The sequence below is a fragment of the Lutjanus erythropterus genome, chromosome 6 (genome assembly GCF_056507025.1).
Source record: "Lutjanus erythropterus isolate fLutEry1 chromosome 6, fLutEry1.hap2, whole genome shotgun sequence".
Lineage (NCBI taxonomy): Eukaryota > Metazoa > Chordata > Actinopteri > Lutjaniformes > Lutjanidae > Lutjanus > Lutjanus erythropterus.
In genome coordinates, this window is record NC_139322.1 from 7,265,586 (window position 1) to 7,281,913 (window position 16,328).

General features: G+C 39.2%; 3 protein-coding genes across 3 annotated transcripts; 2 read left to right on the plus strand and 1 right to left on the minus strand.

Annotated features, from left to right (window-relative positions):
• Positions 1–2,743: 2,743 nt before the first annotated feature.
• g0s2 (G0/G1 switch 2) lies at positions 2,744–3,703 on the plus strand. Its single transcript, XM_084719932.1, has 2 exons — positions 2,744–2,880; positions 3,014–3,703. Exon 2 carries the CDS (start codon positions 3,033–3,035, stop codon positions 3,390–3,392), a length of 360 nt encoding a protein of 119 aa, XP_084576058.1. The 5' UTR covers positions 2,744–2,880; positions 3,014–3,032; the 3' UTR covers positions 3,393–3,703.
• A 952-nt stretch (positions 3,704–4,655) lies between these two features.
• taf8 (TAF8 RNA polymerase II, TATA box binding protein (TBP)-associated factor) lies at positions 4,656–11,297 on the plus strand. The gene is made up of 8 exons (XM_084720382.1): positions 4,656–4,830; positions 6,879–7,038; positions 8,067–8,165; positions 8,256–8,318; positions 8,448–8,572; positions 8,832–8,979; positions 9,116–9,258; positions 10,820–11,297. The coding sequence occupies exons 1-8, from the start codon at positions 4,783–4,785 to the stop codon at positions 10,958–10,960; spliced, it is 927 nt and encodes a 308-aa protein (XP_084576508.1). The 5' UTR covers positions 4,656–4,782; the 3' UTR covers positions 10,961–11,297.
• Positions 11,244–15,923, minus strand: LOC146324768 (ciliary microtubule-associated protein 3). Its single transcript, XM_084720383.1, has 5 exons — positions 15,183–15,923; positions 14,887–14,998; positions 13,656–13,785; positions 13,431–13,548; positions 11,244–11,473 (listed from the first exon to the last, which is right to left on the minus strand). The coding sequence occupies exons 1-5, from the start codon at positions 15,330–15,332 to the stop codon at positions 11,408–11,410; spliced, it is 576 nt and encodes a 191-aa protein (XP_084576509.1). The 5' UTR covers positions 15,333–15,923; the 3' UTR covers positions 11,244–11,407.
• Positions 15,924–16,328: the final 405 nt, after the last annotated feature.

Here is a 16,328-nt window from a genome sequence, read left to right on the forward strand (position 1 = left end):
ACCTCCAAACCAATTACCAGCTGTACTTCTTCAGTAGATTAGATGACACATCAACCCGTCTAACACAGCCAGGATTACCAGGAATGATGTCTACAGAGCAGCAGGTTCCAGACAGAGTAAATTACAGTAAGCCCACGGATACAAAACATGTCCTTGCAGACAAGTTCAAACTGGAGGTGGCCAGTTTTTAGTGAAACAATCTGAATCACAAGCTGGAAATCACCTGTTTTTGCTTAGCTGGAAACAACAGGAAATGGCTGATTTAAAACACTATATTTAAAGAAAATAGCAGATTATACACTCAGCAATTCAGCCTTTAAATGTCAATAGTCACAATCCTTATGTGTGTGTCATTTCTTTTCATTTTTACACTTTATTTTTTTAAAGTATTGCATAAAAACCCAGTGTATACTTACCCTTTTCTCCCCTGAGCTCCTGTTGAAAGAGTTTTCACATCTACACACACCGTAAACCCTTTTCACACCCCCACAGCCACAACATGGTGTACTCCCTTGCCGAGACAGACTGTCCATTCAAGCAGAAGGAGCCAGAAATATGGGGCAAAGGTCTCCAAACAGTCTCAACCTTTTCCCAGCAGAGGCAAACGTAAATGCCCCAAATCCAAACCGAGCCGCTCAAAGAGGAACATTATTGACAGTGTGATTACAGTGATATTACCAGCAACGCATATAGAAACTGTGCTCCAAACACTGACTAGCGGGGGAAAGGTCGGTCTTGGATTTGACCACATTTCATCACTGCTGTGCAAAAGTTCAAATCTTGATCAATGATCCACCAAAACAGTAAATGCACATTAGGTTTTTTGGTTTTTAGCCTACTTTCTGTTCTGTATTTTGAAAGTGGGTACGCCAACTCGTTTACTTTTTGTTTTTGTTTTGCAATTATGCAATAGAACATGATACAAAAGTTACAAGAAAAGACACGTATATCTGTACAATGTTCATATTCATAATTGTTTGAGTTTTATTCATGTTTTTGAACCTTTGTGCTCCTTTACTCCTTTCAAGGCCTTGTCAGCCATTTGGTAAAACAACACTGTGAGGCTGTACTTGAGGAAAAATACTAACATCAGCATGCTGACATGCTCACAATGACAATGCTAACATCTTGAAGTCAGCAGGCAGAGGTGGGACCAAGTCATTGTTTTGAAAGTCACAAGTAAATCTCAAGTCTGTGCACTCAAGACCCAAGTCAAGGCAGGCAAGTCCAGAGTCAAGTCCTGTTGTATCAGTTTCAAGTCATAATGTAACAGTGAGTTTAGCTGGTAAACTAACATTAGCTAAGCATTAGCTCATGAACCATGTTAACTTCGACTTACTGTTCTTTGCGCAACTTCAAATGTCAAATGAGATTGGAAGTTTTTACATCTCCATTTGCAATTTTCAAACTGCACATTTTACATACTGCAATTTGTATGGAATATTTTTTTTGTTGATCACCGTGTTGTATTTGTATGCAGATGAAATTATCTTCCCTTGCATTTTTCCAATTGTCTGTCACTAATGAAATGTTCTCTCCTGCAACTAGAATTAAGTGCTGACTTTGTTTGTAGATTCAGGGAAATGAAGGGAAATTAATTGATTGGTGGCACACTTTTTAAAAAGTTTTTATCTTTGGGCTTGATGTAAAGTATCAAATAGTCTATTTTGGTTTTGTCAAGTCAAGTCTAAAGTAATCAAATTCGTGACTCAAATACAAGACATGTCCACACCTCCGTTGGCAGGTGTAATGTTTACCATGTTCACCTTGTCTGTGTTAGCATGCTAGTATTTGCTAATTAGAATTAAACACAAAGTAAAGCTGAGGCTAATGGGAATATCATGGGTGTTGGACAAAATTAAATTTTGACCCGATGATGGCCCTAGATGAAATCAGCAGGATGACAGGATCCATGAGTGTCTGTACAAAATGTAAATCTATACAAATATTTTTTTTGAGATATTTTGCTATAAATCAAAGTGGCAAACCGACCAACAGACCCACTGACAGACAAACCAGCAGGCTAAAAAACAAACTGGGTCATAAGTCAGGGTGCTAAGTGTCTATCATCTGGTGTGCAGATGTTGAACCAACATGCAGATGTCTCATGACGTTGGCCGGTTGTCATTTTCACTCAGAGCTTGTGACACAAGTCTCTCTGTGACAAAGATCAGACACATTTCATAACTCACTTGCCTGACTTCACCCCTCCTCTCCCGTGGTGAAGGAACAAGGTCAAAGGGCATGGAGTTTCAGATGAAGACACACAAACACACACGTTAACCCCTGCAATCTCTCACTCCTTCACTGTCAGCTCCATGGTCAGGCAGCAAGCATGAGCCAGAGCAGCTCAGGGCTGCATGACTGGGGGGAAACTCTTCTTCTATTTAATCTTATCTCTCTGTTTGATAAGGAGTTTTCTATACATACCCATACAGTTGTCAAACAATGCTTTACAGCCACTAAATGGGACTAGTTTTCCACAGTTTCACATACTGCTGTCCAAGCTCTCCTGATGAAGATCAATGTTTATACTCATGTTGTTCAATGTTTGGTAACATGTAGTATTTGAATGTTTACATCATTCATCCTCATTCTCCCCTCAGGATCGCAGACCTGTAATGTCACATGGACAGTCTCACCTGCAGTGAATATTTCCTTCAATGCTTGACCTGGTGACCCATGCCCTTTACCCAAACAAGCCCTCATCTCCAAAAGCAACCGTAATAGCCTCATGAATATGCATGTTATTGCCACTGTGGGTGTTGACCTGGCTCCACTTGTGTTTAAATTTCAGGATCTGCCCTGGTATCTCTGCCTGCGAATGCCTGACTGGGCCGAACACTGAGGAAAAAGTCAGAGTTTGGGGTGTGCTTCAAAGTGAGTATCAGCATTTTATGTGTATAGTAGAAAGATTGATCCAAAGTACTTTGTTTTAACTCTGAATCAAAAGAGTTCTTGGATATTTTTCTCTAACAAAACATATGCTTGACTTCTCTTTTTCCTTCTACAGACAAATAAAACAACTCAACATGGAAACCATTGGCGAGATCATCCCATTTGCTAAGGAGATGCTGAACCAGAGGCCCAGCCGGGGCATGCTGAAGATCTACGTGCTCGGCTCCACTCTGGCGATGCTTGGAGCGGTTGGTGGTTTGGTGGAAACAGTTCTGCTGCCATTTGCGGAGCAGGAGACTGTTGAGGACGCGCTGGCAGAGCTGATCAAGGAGGAGAAGAAGAAGGAGAAGAAGCATGTGGTGAAGTCACACACGACCTTGGTTCGCCCCGAAGTTGTGGACGTGCTGGAGACAGAGGCCATTGAGGTCAAGGCGAAACATCTTGTGACTGCTGGGAAGAGAAGAAGTTCATCCAACCGCTTACATGCTTCTTAAAGCAACACTCCCCTCCTGATGTAAATGGACACTTGCAATGTTGATGGTAGTGGTGGTAAATTAAATCACCATGTTGAAGTGGTCACTTTGTGCTCCTTATTTTATTTCAGATTTGGTTAAACATGCAGTTTACCTCTGTCTACTGGCAAAAGATGAGATGTGAACAAACACTGAAAACTGCAGGGTGCAGTGGTGTCTGTCTGCTGGGCAGCAGATACTTATGGATGTGACTCGATGAATGTGTTGGGGAAAAAAACAGAATGTGTGTGACTGCATTAATTTTGCACATAAAGCTATTTTTCAGCTGGCAACTGATTCAGGTCCTTTTGTACATGCTGCAAGAAGACATTCTTCGAATCGATGTCTTTCCAGTGACAATGGTATTTATAATCAGTAGAACATGTAACCTACATTTAACTATGGCACATTTGATCTATATTATCTTCTTCATTGTTATCATAATGAGAAGAAAGGAATCCACACTCACATATATTTATAAAGAAATAAGTAGATAGGGAAGTATTTATTTATTTTACCTTTATTTGACCAGAAAGTCCCTCTGAGAGGAAAAAAAAGTCTTTTACAAGATGGAGCAGGCCGAGGGCAGAGGTGGCCTTGAGGTCAGAGAAGGGAACTTGGGATCGGGAGGTTGCTAGTTAGTTGCGAGTAAATCTGGGTGGGTGCCCTTGAGCAAGACCCTTAACCCCAAACCACTCCAGTGGAGCAACTCAGTGTGTTCCTGCAAAAGAGAACATCAGTCTCAGTAGACCCTCCCTGAACAAATAAATAAAAGTAGCGGCTAAACAAAATCACAGCATATATTAAAATGTAAGTATAACAAGATGATACAAAAATCCACAATAAAACAAGAGCAGCTACTCAAACACAGAGGTCTCTCTACAAAAAACATGCAGCTTTATGACACCCTTAAATTTATCAATGGCTATAAATGTGTCTAATTTTATAATAAGTTTATAATGTAGGATATAGATATGATCGGTGAAAAACATACAAAAAATAATCAATATTAAGCATAAAATACACATAAAAATCAAATGCAATAAAATACAAGATGTCTGCAATATCCATGTATTGTTTTTCCTCTCATTGTGTGCTGTATTTTTAGCACCAGCATGAGGAAAAACAATTAACACTGAGTGGACACGTTGAAAACGTCGCAGGTGTAATTCCACATGTGAACTCTAGATGGCGGCAGTAAATACAGAGTGGGTTAAGACCTTACATCCGTCCTGCTGACGGAAGTGACGACATAAATTTACACCATGTTTACTAAACGCGGCTAAACGGTCGTCGGACCGATAAAGTTGTTATCGTTACGTTATAGAGTGAAATCAGTTGAATATAACGAGCAGAGGACAAATAATTAAAGATGGCGGATCCGGCGGTGGCGTCGGGAGGTTCACTGAACGCAGGAGCGGTAAGAGAAGCTTTTATATTCACCGTCATTAGCAGGATGTAGCTTTAGCTGCTAACAGTCTGACCACAGAAACTGGTCTTTCCTTAATGTGTCCAAACTGGGATAAATAACTCAAAACAGCGACTCTTGAGTTCAGTATAAATCTGCTGCACTTTGTCACAGACTGTAAGGTGTTATGTAGTTCACGTGTTTGTAAATGTTAATGAATAAATGTTTATGACACTCCCTCTCGGAGGAAATGTCAGTATAACGTTATGAGTTAGCTACATGTTCACGTCTTGTCGTGTTTCTGTACAACCTCTTTAACTGCCTTTACCTGCAGACAATACGAAAAGCTATCATTTTGTTGTAAATGTGGACCAATTTCTCGGATATTTGTTATACTTCACGTAACACGTGTTAATGTGTACATGTGCTCCGCAAGCTCCTGTCAAGTAACTAGAGCTGCAACGATTAATCAAATAATCAATTATTAATTGATCAACAAATGAATCACCAAGTATTTTAATAACTGATTAATTTGTTTGAGTAACTTAAAAAAAAAAAAAATAAGTTCAGCTTCTTAAATGTAAATGTTTTTTGGTTTCTTCACTCCTCTGGGTAAACTGAATATATTTGGATTGTGAGCTAAGCAAGAGACATTTGAAGACTCATCATGGGCTTTGGTAAACACTGATAGACATTTATCACCTTTGTCTGACATTTTATAACCCAATCAATAATTGAGAAAATAATTAACAGATTAATCAGTGATGCAAATGCATTAATGTTTTCATGTTTTCAACTTCAGTTTATTTAAAGTGTTCATCACCCAGAGACTCTCTTTACACCATATGTCAGCAGGGTGCAAAATCATTCAAATCTACCAACCACCTGCATATTTTACCAACATTTGATCTTGATTGATATATCGATTCAGTGTTTAGTGATCCATTATTATCATGAATGTCTGGAAAGCTTCAGTCAAAATCACTGAATCACAATTTAGTTGCCTTTATGAGTTGACATAAATCTATGTGAATGTGTTTAATGGACATATGATATAATCTAATATTGATTGCAGGCCCTTGAATTGAATCAAATCAAAATCGTATCGCGGTGGACTTGTATTGATACGATATTGGCAAATATCGTATCATTGTCCAAAGAATTGATATAATACTGTATTGTGAATTACACTTTTAGTGGCTAGCAGAGATGTAACATACCAACCCGAAAGGAATGATAATGCCACGATAAAAAGTCGGTACAATATGAAAAAACACAATTATAGCTTGAAAAAAAATGTCCCCTATTCAGTAAGAAATATGATGTATACAGTGTTTTTTGTCTGTATGAAATTAATTTGTACTTTTAACTTTAAGTACTTCTGTCATCTTTGTTTAATAAAATACTAATTAACCATGTAATATTAGAGTAAATATTGTCAGTCTGGTATGACATGCTTTTTTTTCTTCATCCAATAATTGCTAATTACCTGCTTCTTATGGTCAAATCTGATGTGATGACTAATAATTTAATATTTTTGTATTTTAAAAAGAAGCTCATATAACCTGTAGTTTATGCACACCAGATTTTAAGAAAAGATGTTGTGTGCAAAGATGCATCATTTAATATTGTATAACTCTGAAACCAAATCTAACTGACATCACTATTACAACAGTTATGAACCTTCAAATGTGTGTAATTTTTTTCAAGGGAAGTGTATCAGAGAACTTCAATTATACTTTGGCTTTTGTAGAGCATTTTGCTTAAGGAAATTAAATTCAAATTAAATGCTTTGACATGCTCTGTCAAATCAGATATTATCCCTAATTCTCATTTTATTTGGTCTGTTGCATCTTCGATGTTGTGTGTTCCTTTTGTGTCAAGTCAGATTTTATTTATGTAGTCCAGTATCACAGTTTATGGTAATTGAGATTGACCCACCAAAAGGATAATGGTATCATATGATACCACCTTGGTACTGCCAGTTTCCTCAAGTTTCTGATAACCTCTATGATGTGTTGTTTTCTTACCTACTATACCTTTTCATATATGTTTTTCAGCGTGGGAGTGGCGGTAAAGCAGCGTCCAGTCCTGCAGAGAACTACCATCTGGCCCGGCGGCGCACCCTTCAGGTTGTGGTCAGTGCCCTCCTGACAGAGTGTGGCTTTGAGAGTGCAGAGAAAGCAGCCGTGGAGACTCTCACTGAGATGATGCAGAGCTGTATGTATGAATCCTAAAGCAGACCCTCCATCCACTGTGCCCATGTTCACTGTTGTCAGAGCTGCACATTTGAATGTTTTTAAAATTCAAAAATGCTGCATAGCTCCTCTCCAGGGCACCATGCTGTATTCATCAAATGTTTTCCACTAATTTCCCTTCATCAGCATGGTGTCTAATGTATATTAATAAGGTGCTGGTAATGTTTTTATGGTGGTGTTCTGTATAAGTGACATGGGTGGTTAATGTACAACATCAGACTCAATCCTGATGAAGGCATGATAGCAGAAAACATTTGGAAAAACACACATATGAAAACAAACCACTGGAAAAGAGTAACCCATTGTCTTTTTAATTCTGATGGAATGAAGCTCATTCTCATTTTGTGTGAGTTCTGGAAGAAAATGTTTTTTTATATTCCAAAATTTAGAGATTATGGACCAAAAAATAATTTAAGTAAACCTTTGACTCTGCTGATGGTTTGCAGATGTGCATGTCAGCTGAGGGATGATGATTCTCTGTTGAACTTCTTAGAAAACTTGCATGAAAACATCTGTGCAGGCTAATTTGTTTGTAAATGTAGTTTGATCCCTGTAGAGATCATCATTACTGTTATTTATACCCTGAGCTGATTTCTTGGATCAGTATGGGCCCTGATACTGATCTTTATTACCCATAACGAGTCATCAACCAGATGTGACCAATCTTCATTAGATTCAGCTTTTTGTTTTGCTCCATTTATTTGCTGCTGTGAGAAAATTTTGAGGCACTGAGCTACAGCTGATGCATCAGTTCCTTGTGGACCAACAAAACAAGACATTTAAATACATCATTTTGGACTTTGAGAAACTGAGATAAACATTTTTTACTATTTTCTGACATTTATAGACGTTGCAGCCTCAGCGTAAACATGCAAAATAACTTTGAATTTAATGAAATCTCATATTTAAGGAACCATCCATTCCTTACCTCTGCAAACTGTCTGGTAAACAGATGCTTCTCTAAACCTCGTTGTTTTGTCCCTTTTTCAGTTATAACTGAAATAGGTCGGTGTGCTAAAGCTTACTGTGAACACACAGCCAGAAGCATCCCAACCCTGTCAGATACAGTGGTTACACTCATTGAAATGGGTAAGCACTGGAGGACACCAACATATAAATTATGCAAATCTAACACAAGTTATACAAAGGACAGGATTTAATCGGTTTATGTCTTTGCAGGTTTCAATGCCGACACCCTGCCTGTATATGCCAAGAGATCACAGAGGATGGTTATAACTGCCCGTAAGTAGACACTCTGTAGTTTCAGTTTCTACATTGATTATAATGTACTCAGTGAAAAGTTGCCTTCATGACATAACTGTGAACTTAATTTCTTTTTTTTTGTGTGTGTTTGGATTTTATGAATTTCAGCTCCAGTGACGAATCCTCCCGTGGCTCCCAAAGCACTGTCAGCTGGACAAAAACGCACACATCCGGCTTACATCCCCAGCCACTTCCCAGAGTTCCCTGACCCTCACACCTACATCAAAACACCCGTGAGTCAGAACTTGTCCTTCTTTCTGTAGGGATCACTAAAAAAAAACCTAAAATTTTGTTATTTCCCTTTGGTTATCTGTATATGAGGATAAAATGTATTCCATTATATATAATTGATTCTCCCCTGAGTGACATGGACACACCTGCCAGTTCTACTATTGAAATCAGAGCATCAACCAGCAAAGGCCTTTATTATATGTGACAGACAAAAAAGCAGAAAGTTTTGAGTTTGATGTGTGTTTTTCTCTCTGCACTCAGACGTTCAGAGAGCCCGTGTCGGACTACCAAGTGGTCAGAGAGAAGGCGGCGAGTCAGAGGAGAGACGTGGAGCGAGCACTCACACGCTTCATGGCCAAGACAGGAGAAACTCAGAGCCTCTTCAAAGACGACATCACGGCCTTCCCATGTGAGTGATTTACAAAGTAGACCTGTATTTCCAAAAAACTGTTGTAATACATGGTTTAGACATTCATTCATGCATGCCTGCTATGCTACTGAAAGTATGTTGTATTTAGTTGTAATCCCCGCGACTGTGTTGACAGTGATCGCGGCGCGGCCGAGCACCATCCCATATCTCAGCGCCCTCCTCCCCTCAGAGCTGGAACTGCAGACACTGGAGGAGACGGACTCCTCTGAGCAGGATGACCAGACAGACAGCGAGAACACAGCAGGAAACATCATCAATGTGAGTCTTCACTACTGGAGCTTCATTATTGTCTGATAAAGTTCCTACAATCAGGGTTGTTCTCTGAGTTCCAAGATTTTATTACTTCCTGGGAATTTACCACTGTTTCTCTGGGATTTCTTGCCATAAATTAAACTTTATCCAGAGAACTCGGGATATTAAATCATAAAGTTAAGTTTTCTAATGTTATTCTTTCACATAAATTCTATTATATGTTAACCTTTTTCTTAGAGAACACACCCTGCCAACCACAGAGATTCATCTTATCCCTTTATAAAATTAGCAGCTGATAGGGTTAATCCAGTTTATTACCGTAATAACAGAATTACAAGGTTGAAATTTAGTATTTAGCTTTGACATTTGCATGATAGCGTCATCTTTGCTCTAGTACATGTGATTGTCTTCAGTAGAGGAACACACAAATGCCCAAATGCTACCGCGGGTAATTTTCCCCAGAAGCAGGATTTGGCAAGAGATTCAAATTTCCTGGTACTCTACCCTATTTTAGATGTTCATATTAGAACTTTTGTGTATTCCACATGAAACCCTCCAAAATCAAAACTAAAGTTGTACTTCTAGATGCCTTACATTAAAATGAAATGGTACCTGGACTCTGTTTTTGCTCCCAAGTGACTAATGAAGATAACAACTTTTGATATAGGGCCTGTATTGAGGCTGTAGCAAAACTGAGTGCACCGTCAAAGTGCATCGACTAAAAGTGTTTTTGCCACTGATTGAGGCTCAGATTGTTATTGTAAGTGTCTGACAACGTGATAGAAATTATCACTACAGAGATAGACCCTTTTCAAAAGTGACCAGACCCCATTGACAAAAACAGTATGGCTGCCTTGATTGTTTTTTAAAAACCCTTTAAAAACACCAAAAGTTGCAAAATTACCCAAACAAACTAAACGATTGAGGCAACAGCAGCCCAGAGAGGTAAGTTCACTGTTTTTTTTGTCAATGGAGTCTGAACAATATAAAGCTATTTCAAGATCTTACTCTTAAAAAAAGTTCTGATTTCTGTAGCGAGCCTTTCCTTAATGTTGTCTGACACCACTAATAACAGTCTAAGCCTATCAGTGGCAAAACAAGCACTTTTTAGTGCACGTATTTGGCGGTGTGCTAAGGAGGAGGGATTACATTGCAGCTCAGTTTTGCCGCTGCAGCGCTCTCCCTAGTGGACCAACTTCAAAAACTGTTGTCCCCATAAGTCACCTAGACACAAAAACAATTGAAAACAGGGTCCAGGTTAAAAAAATACAAAAGCTACCCTTTAAATTCAAATTCATCTGAGTCTTAATGACAACATAAACATCACTGAGAATATAATAGTTGAATTTGTGCACAGTAACATGAGCTGGAACATGGGAAATATGCTTATTTACTGTACTGCAAGAGTTAGATGAGATGATAAACCACGTCTGTGAGTGGTGTCAATCTTCTCATCTAATTCTCAGCAAATTTCACATGTCAAAATATTATTTTAAATGTGATATGCAAATATGGCAAAGTGCACTACCATGACTGTTCACTTCCATCTTTTTTCTTTACTTTTCAGGATGACCCAGGAGCTGACAAAGTCAACGCCATGCTTCCCCCCAGCGGTGTCGTTCCCTCTACAAAGGCCAATGAGGACAACGTGATCGACAACCCGTACCTCCGGCCGGTCAAGAAACCCAAAGTGAGGAGGAAGAAATGAGTCGGGACCCACCTGAACCAACGGACTCAGACTTGCCACAGTGGTTGGTGCTTTCAGCAGTCCAGTCAGTGATTCCCTCCACCAAGAGGAGCAGCCCGGTGTTGAAGCTGTGCTGTGTGAGCTGGGACCAGTACTGCTGCTGGCTTTTTGTATACTGACTCTATTGAGGATAACTTTTTTTGTGTGTCAACTGTCATTTTTTCAGCAAGCACACACTTGTTTAATGTCACAGTTTGTAAGCAACATCATCATGTAACATACAAACCATACAGAAAGCCAGTCATTTTGTGAATAAAGAAATATGTTTCTTTTTTTATAAATTCTGACATGTAAAACATTTTCAGTCCAGTAAATGATTTTTTTTTTTTTTTTTTTATTCGGGAATATAATACAAACGAATTGTCTTATCTCGGTTTCATGATGGGTTTTTATCCATCAGCTTTAGAGTTAATAGTACAAACTCAAGTAGGCCACTCTGCTCCTGTTCTTCAGGAACTCCTTGTCACTGTTTAGCTGAAGGAAAAAAACAAACAAACAAAAAAGCATTAGATGCTGCCCTATATATCAAGGCATAAGGAGTTTATCCCTTCAGACAGAATTCCTTTGAGAGAACTGGGTGAAATTCTGTACAGTATATTACCTACAGTAGATAATGGCTGACATGCCCCCAGTTTGGAGACGCAGCTGGTGTAGGAAGCTACAAAATGCATCAGCAGCAAAATGTATTTTAGACAACTAAAAAATAAAATCATATCAGTTTAAATGCACACTGTATTTTAAATATTTTCACTGCTTTGCCATCAGACAGCCTTTTCTGATGGTGAACTGAAGCTGTGCTCAAAACCAGTCATTTTACCTCGCAGAACACAGGAGTTGTTGTGCTACGTCTGCCTCCATCTGTTTGTTTGTTTGTGGGATTGTGTGACTCTGGGGATTTAAAGGGTTACTTCAAATCTACAAAAGTCATACAATAACACACACAACCTATCAGAATGAGGCAACAGCAGAACAGCGACTTGTGTGTTCTCTGAGGTTTTTTGTTAAAGGAGGCTGGTGGCTTTAAAGAGAGTGACTCAACAGCTTCAGTTTCCCGTTTGTTAAGGCTGTCTGACGGCAAGGTAAAGCAGTGAAAATGTTCAAAATATTGCATACATTTAAACTAAAATATTTTTTAGGTTGCTAAAATATGTTTTGGTGCTGAAACTATCCACAACAGTTAATTTCCTGGCCTCCTGTACCGTACTCTGCTGCTTCTCTAAACTGGAGGCATTCTGACCACCATCTACTACAGGTAATACACAGACCTTACACAAACCTACTATCCCTTTAATGCATTTATTCTCTTTCTTGCCAAGAGTTAGATGAGAAGACTGATTTCACTGTTGGTTAAGTATAGAGCTCTGTGTACACAGCCAGCCTGGCTCTGTCAAAAGCCAAAAAAAATCTACCAGAAACTCTTAACGCATTGAGATTGAAAACAGACCTGTGTGAAAACAAGGCAAGGTGCTGTGATTGTGCTGGTTGTTTGAGGTACCACTGAGACATGAATTCTGATCCAGACATCCATGCACGAGTTGGAGGTTTTATAAGATGTTAAAACGTCGCAGAGATTTATAGTTCCCCGTAATAGGCTTTTACAACCCTGGAAATTTTTCCCAGCAACAATCAATCAGTTTCTTTCACCACAAAATACACAGTTACAAAGTACCAAGAATGTGTGGTTGCATGTGATTGAAAATTCACTACTTTATGGCCATATCAACACGGTTGATTGGAATTTGCTTTGGTGACCTTACTTAAAAGGGATAACTGCACTTTTTATGTGAATTTTCAGTGTGTGTTGATGGTAAGTGTAGTTAACTGAAGCTATTTACATACATCCTGAATGTGTCAGGATGCACTGCATGCAGGGTTCTGACAGCCCATGCACATATTGCCATGTATCATTATACCACCATAACCTATAGCTATTACTTACCATGACACATAGCAGTCAGGCAGAAATTTAGCCAGGTTAGACGACTTTTTCTTTTTTGTTAGAAGTTACTGCAGCTAACATCTGTGTCTTTCTTAGGCTGGAGAGTCTGCACTGATTAAATGAAGGTGGTGTGTTTTCATTAGTGAGCTTTAGAGGTGCTGGAATGCAGATTTTGTCACCTGTGGAATGACAGAGCCAGGCTAACAGTTTCCCCCTACTTCCAGTCTTTGGCATCAGGGTAACTGACAGATATTACAGTGGTATTTATCTCATCTAAATCTCTGCAAGAAAGCAAATAAGCGTACTTCCAAAAATGCTGCAGCCCAGGTCTCTATTAAGATCATTTTGATACCAGCACTACAATGCCTTCTGATCAAGTCAAGGAACCAGCCTGCACTCAACTCAGAATCAAGAAAATATCCTCATGATGTTATGTATCCCTAGTTTTAGCTTGAAAATGGACAGGATAAGGATTGGGCTTGTTTCACCCACCTTCACTCTGAGTGACTTCTTGTCCAGCTGAGGCAGTCTGGACCAGTCTGGCCTCCCGAAGCACATCGGCCAGCTCACTTTTCTGTTTGTCGCTGCACTGAGAGTGTAGCTCCCAGGGCTGTAATCACACAATTAACATCTGTCAGCTCGGTTCAGCAGTGTTACACTTGAGGTGTGTGTGTGTGTGTGTGTGTGTGTGTGTGTGTGTCTGTCTGTCTCACTCACTCTGGGCTGTCCTCAGCTGCACAAGGAATGCTCTGAAACCTCTGTGTGGTTGAGTTGAAAGGTGCTTTGCTGGGAGGGGGGAGTTGGGACCGGCTTTGATCCGGCTGGTACTTCTGTGGGGAAGGGGTCACTGTCTGGAGATAGAAATAAAAAGAAAAAAATTAAAGGAGTATACCAGCAATTTAGTACTACACTCTAATAAAATTGGGGGATTCACAAGAGACAGATTGAAAAGAGAATCAAAGAGACTCAAAGCAATAGTGGCTGAGATGTTCTGATTTTTTGTCTCAAATATGGATCAAGCACCAGAAAACACTGGATCCTACAACTCCCATGATGCAACATAAATGTATACATAAACAGCATCGAAATACTCTGTTACAAGTAAAGTACAAAAGTATTAGGATCAAAATTTACTGAAAGTACCAAAAATAAATTATGCAGAATGGTCCATTTTAGAATATTAATTGGATTATAATTACTTATGCAGTATTTCATCTCACTTTAATGTTGCAGGTACTTGGTAGCTATACTACTGGGTGTACAGTAATACATCATTTTATGGTTGATTTATATTTTGTGTTGATAATTTAGACAAAATCTGTGAAGTAACTAGTAACTACAGTTCTCAAGTAAATGTAGGAGTAAAATGTACAATATTTGCATCCAAAATGTAGTGAAGTAGAAATATGATAAGTGACATAAAATCCAAAGTACCTCAGAATTGTCCTGAAAAGGACAGTTCATACCAAAATCAAAACTATGTATTTTTCCTCTGGCCTGTGGTGCCTTTTATCCCTCGTGATTGTTTTGGTGTGAGTGTTGGTTGGACAAAAAGGAGCAATTTGAAGCAACTTTGGACTTGGATTGTGATGAGCATATTTCACAATTACTGAAAATACACTGATTAGTTGAAAGCAATCACAGGTTATTGGCAGATTAATTTGTCTGTTGTCTCTCGCCCATGAGTAGATGCTCACTTCCCTCTGTGTGGTGAGATGGTTGGCAGGTACACTTTGAGACATTTGAGCACCAGAGGCCGGTGCCATCTAGTTCCATGAAGTTCTAAGGCAGACATCTCTAAACATCTGATGTCTCCAACACTCTGCAACTCACACCAAAACAATCTAGATGGAGGGAAAATACGCACTTTTGATTTAGGGGTCAACTGTCCCTTTAAGTTCAGTGCTTGAGTAGACTTGGTTAAATTCCACCAGTTCTTGTAGTAAACTGGTTTCACGTACCTTGCTGCAGGGTGGAAAGCGTGGTGCGGTCCTCGCAGAGAAACCATGTCCTTTGTTGCTCCCTGGTGTCTTCTCCAGGTCATAAACTACGCTGCCAAACTGTGAAGGACATGAAAAGTTTTAGGTCTCTTATATGAGGTAAACTTATCATAAGCAAACGACATGCAGGTTATAGGTCGACGCATTTATTTCTGCTTCAAACATGTGACGAGGATAAATTATTCTTCAATAAAAGATGTGTGACATTAAACTCCCACCTTAAGCACATATTTATGGGACGAACCTGGTAGTTGTCATAGCAGCCAGGGCCTAAATGAGGCGCGTCCTGTCGTGGCATTTGGTTTCCCAGCCGGTCTGGAGCATAATGGAGGGGAAAGATTCTCCTCTCCTGAGAGGTGCCGAAGGAAACTCTTTGAGCTGGAGCTGCTGACATGTTGAAGACAACCTGTGGGATAAAAAAACACTAACGGGGGGGAAAAAAAAGAGAGAGTTACGCTAGCACACAGTTAGCTTCGGCTCCAACTGCTATAACGTCGCCTTGTTTTGATTTTCTGTCGCCATGGCAACCGATCTGGCGCATAAATTGTACAGATTGGTGGCATTTACGTCCCTGTAAGGTGTGACAGATCACACCCGAGTCTTTGCAGTCACACGCGTGAAAACAACACGATTAAAATCACATATCACTGATATCTTTATTTTCAATTTAAGACAATGTACATGTCATGTCACATCAACGTGTCCAACAAAAGCAGAACTGAGGCACTGTCATTAAATTCGTCGATGAACCTGAAGCAAGGGGTAAACTTTAAAAGCGTTGATTAGCAGAAAAAGTCTTTTTTTTTTTTACATAAATAAATTACTTGTCACATAAACATCTTTACAGATTGAATGGCACTTGTGTAGCAAAAGATCTAAATCCAAGGAAAAGTATCAGGATTAGTGCCCGACCGATATTATGGCCCGATATTGGTCTATATCAGAATACAAAGAATTGAAAACTTTTTTTTTTTTTAATAGAACATAAGCTTAATAATGAGTTTTTAATGTTTAGCATAATAGGCAGCATTTTATGTATGACTGATCCCTTTTTAAAGTTCAAGTCTATTAAAATTAAAGGAGAATACATTATAATTTGCTGTAATTTACTGTTGGCATTAGAGATCAAGGAAACGCGTTAAGTTGAAATACTCTTCTCTGATTACAATGCTCCAATGGTGACATCCCCGTTTGAAATTTCTATTCTGGGCCGGAATAACCGTTCTTTTTGGTCCGTTTCACATTAATTAGAGTTCAAATTAATGCAGAATGTTCGCAGAATGGGTAAGTGTGTTTATGAGTCGTTTGAAATAATTAACCATCTTGTAGAAGCCGTGGATGTTTATAGCGGTTAAATTGAGCAATACCTTGATGGAGTCTGACTGGCAGT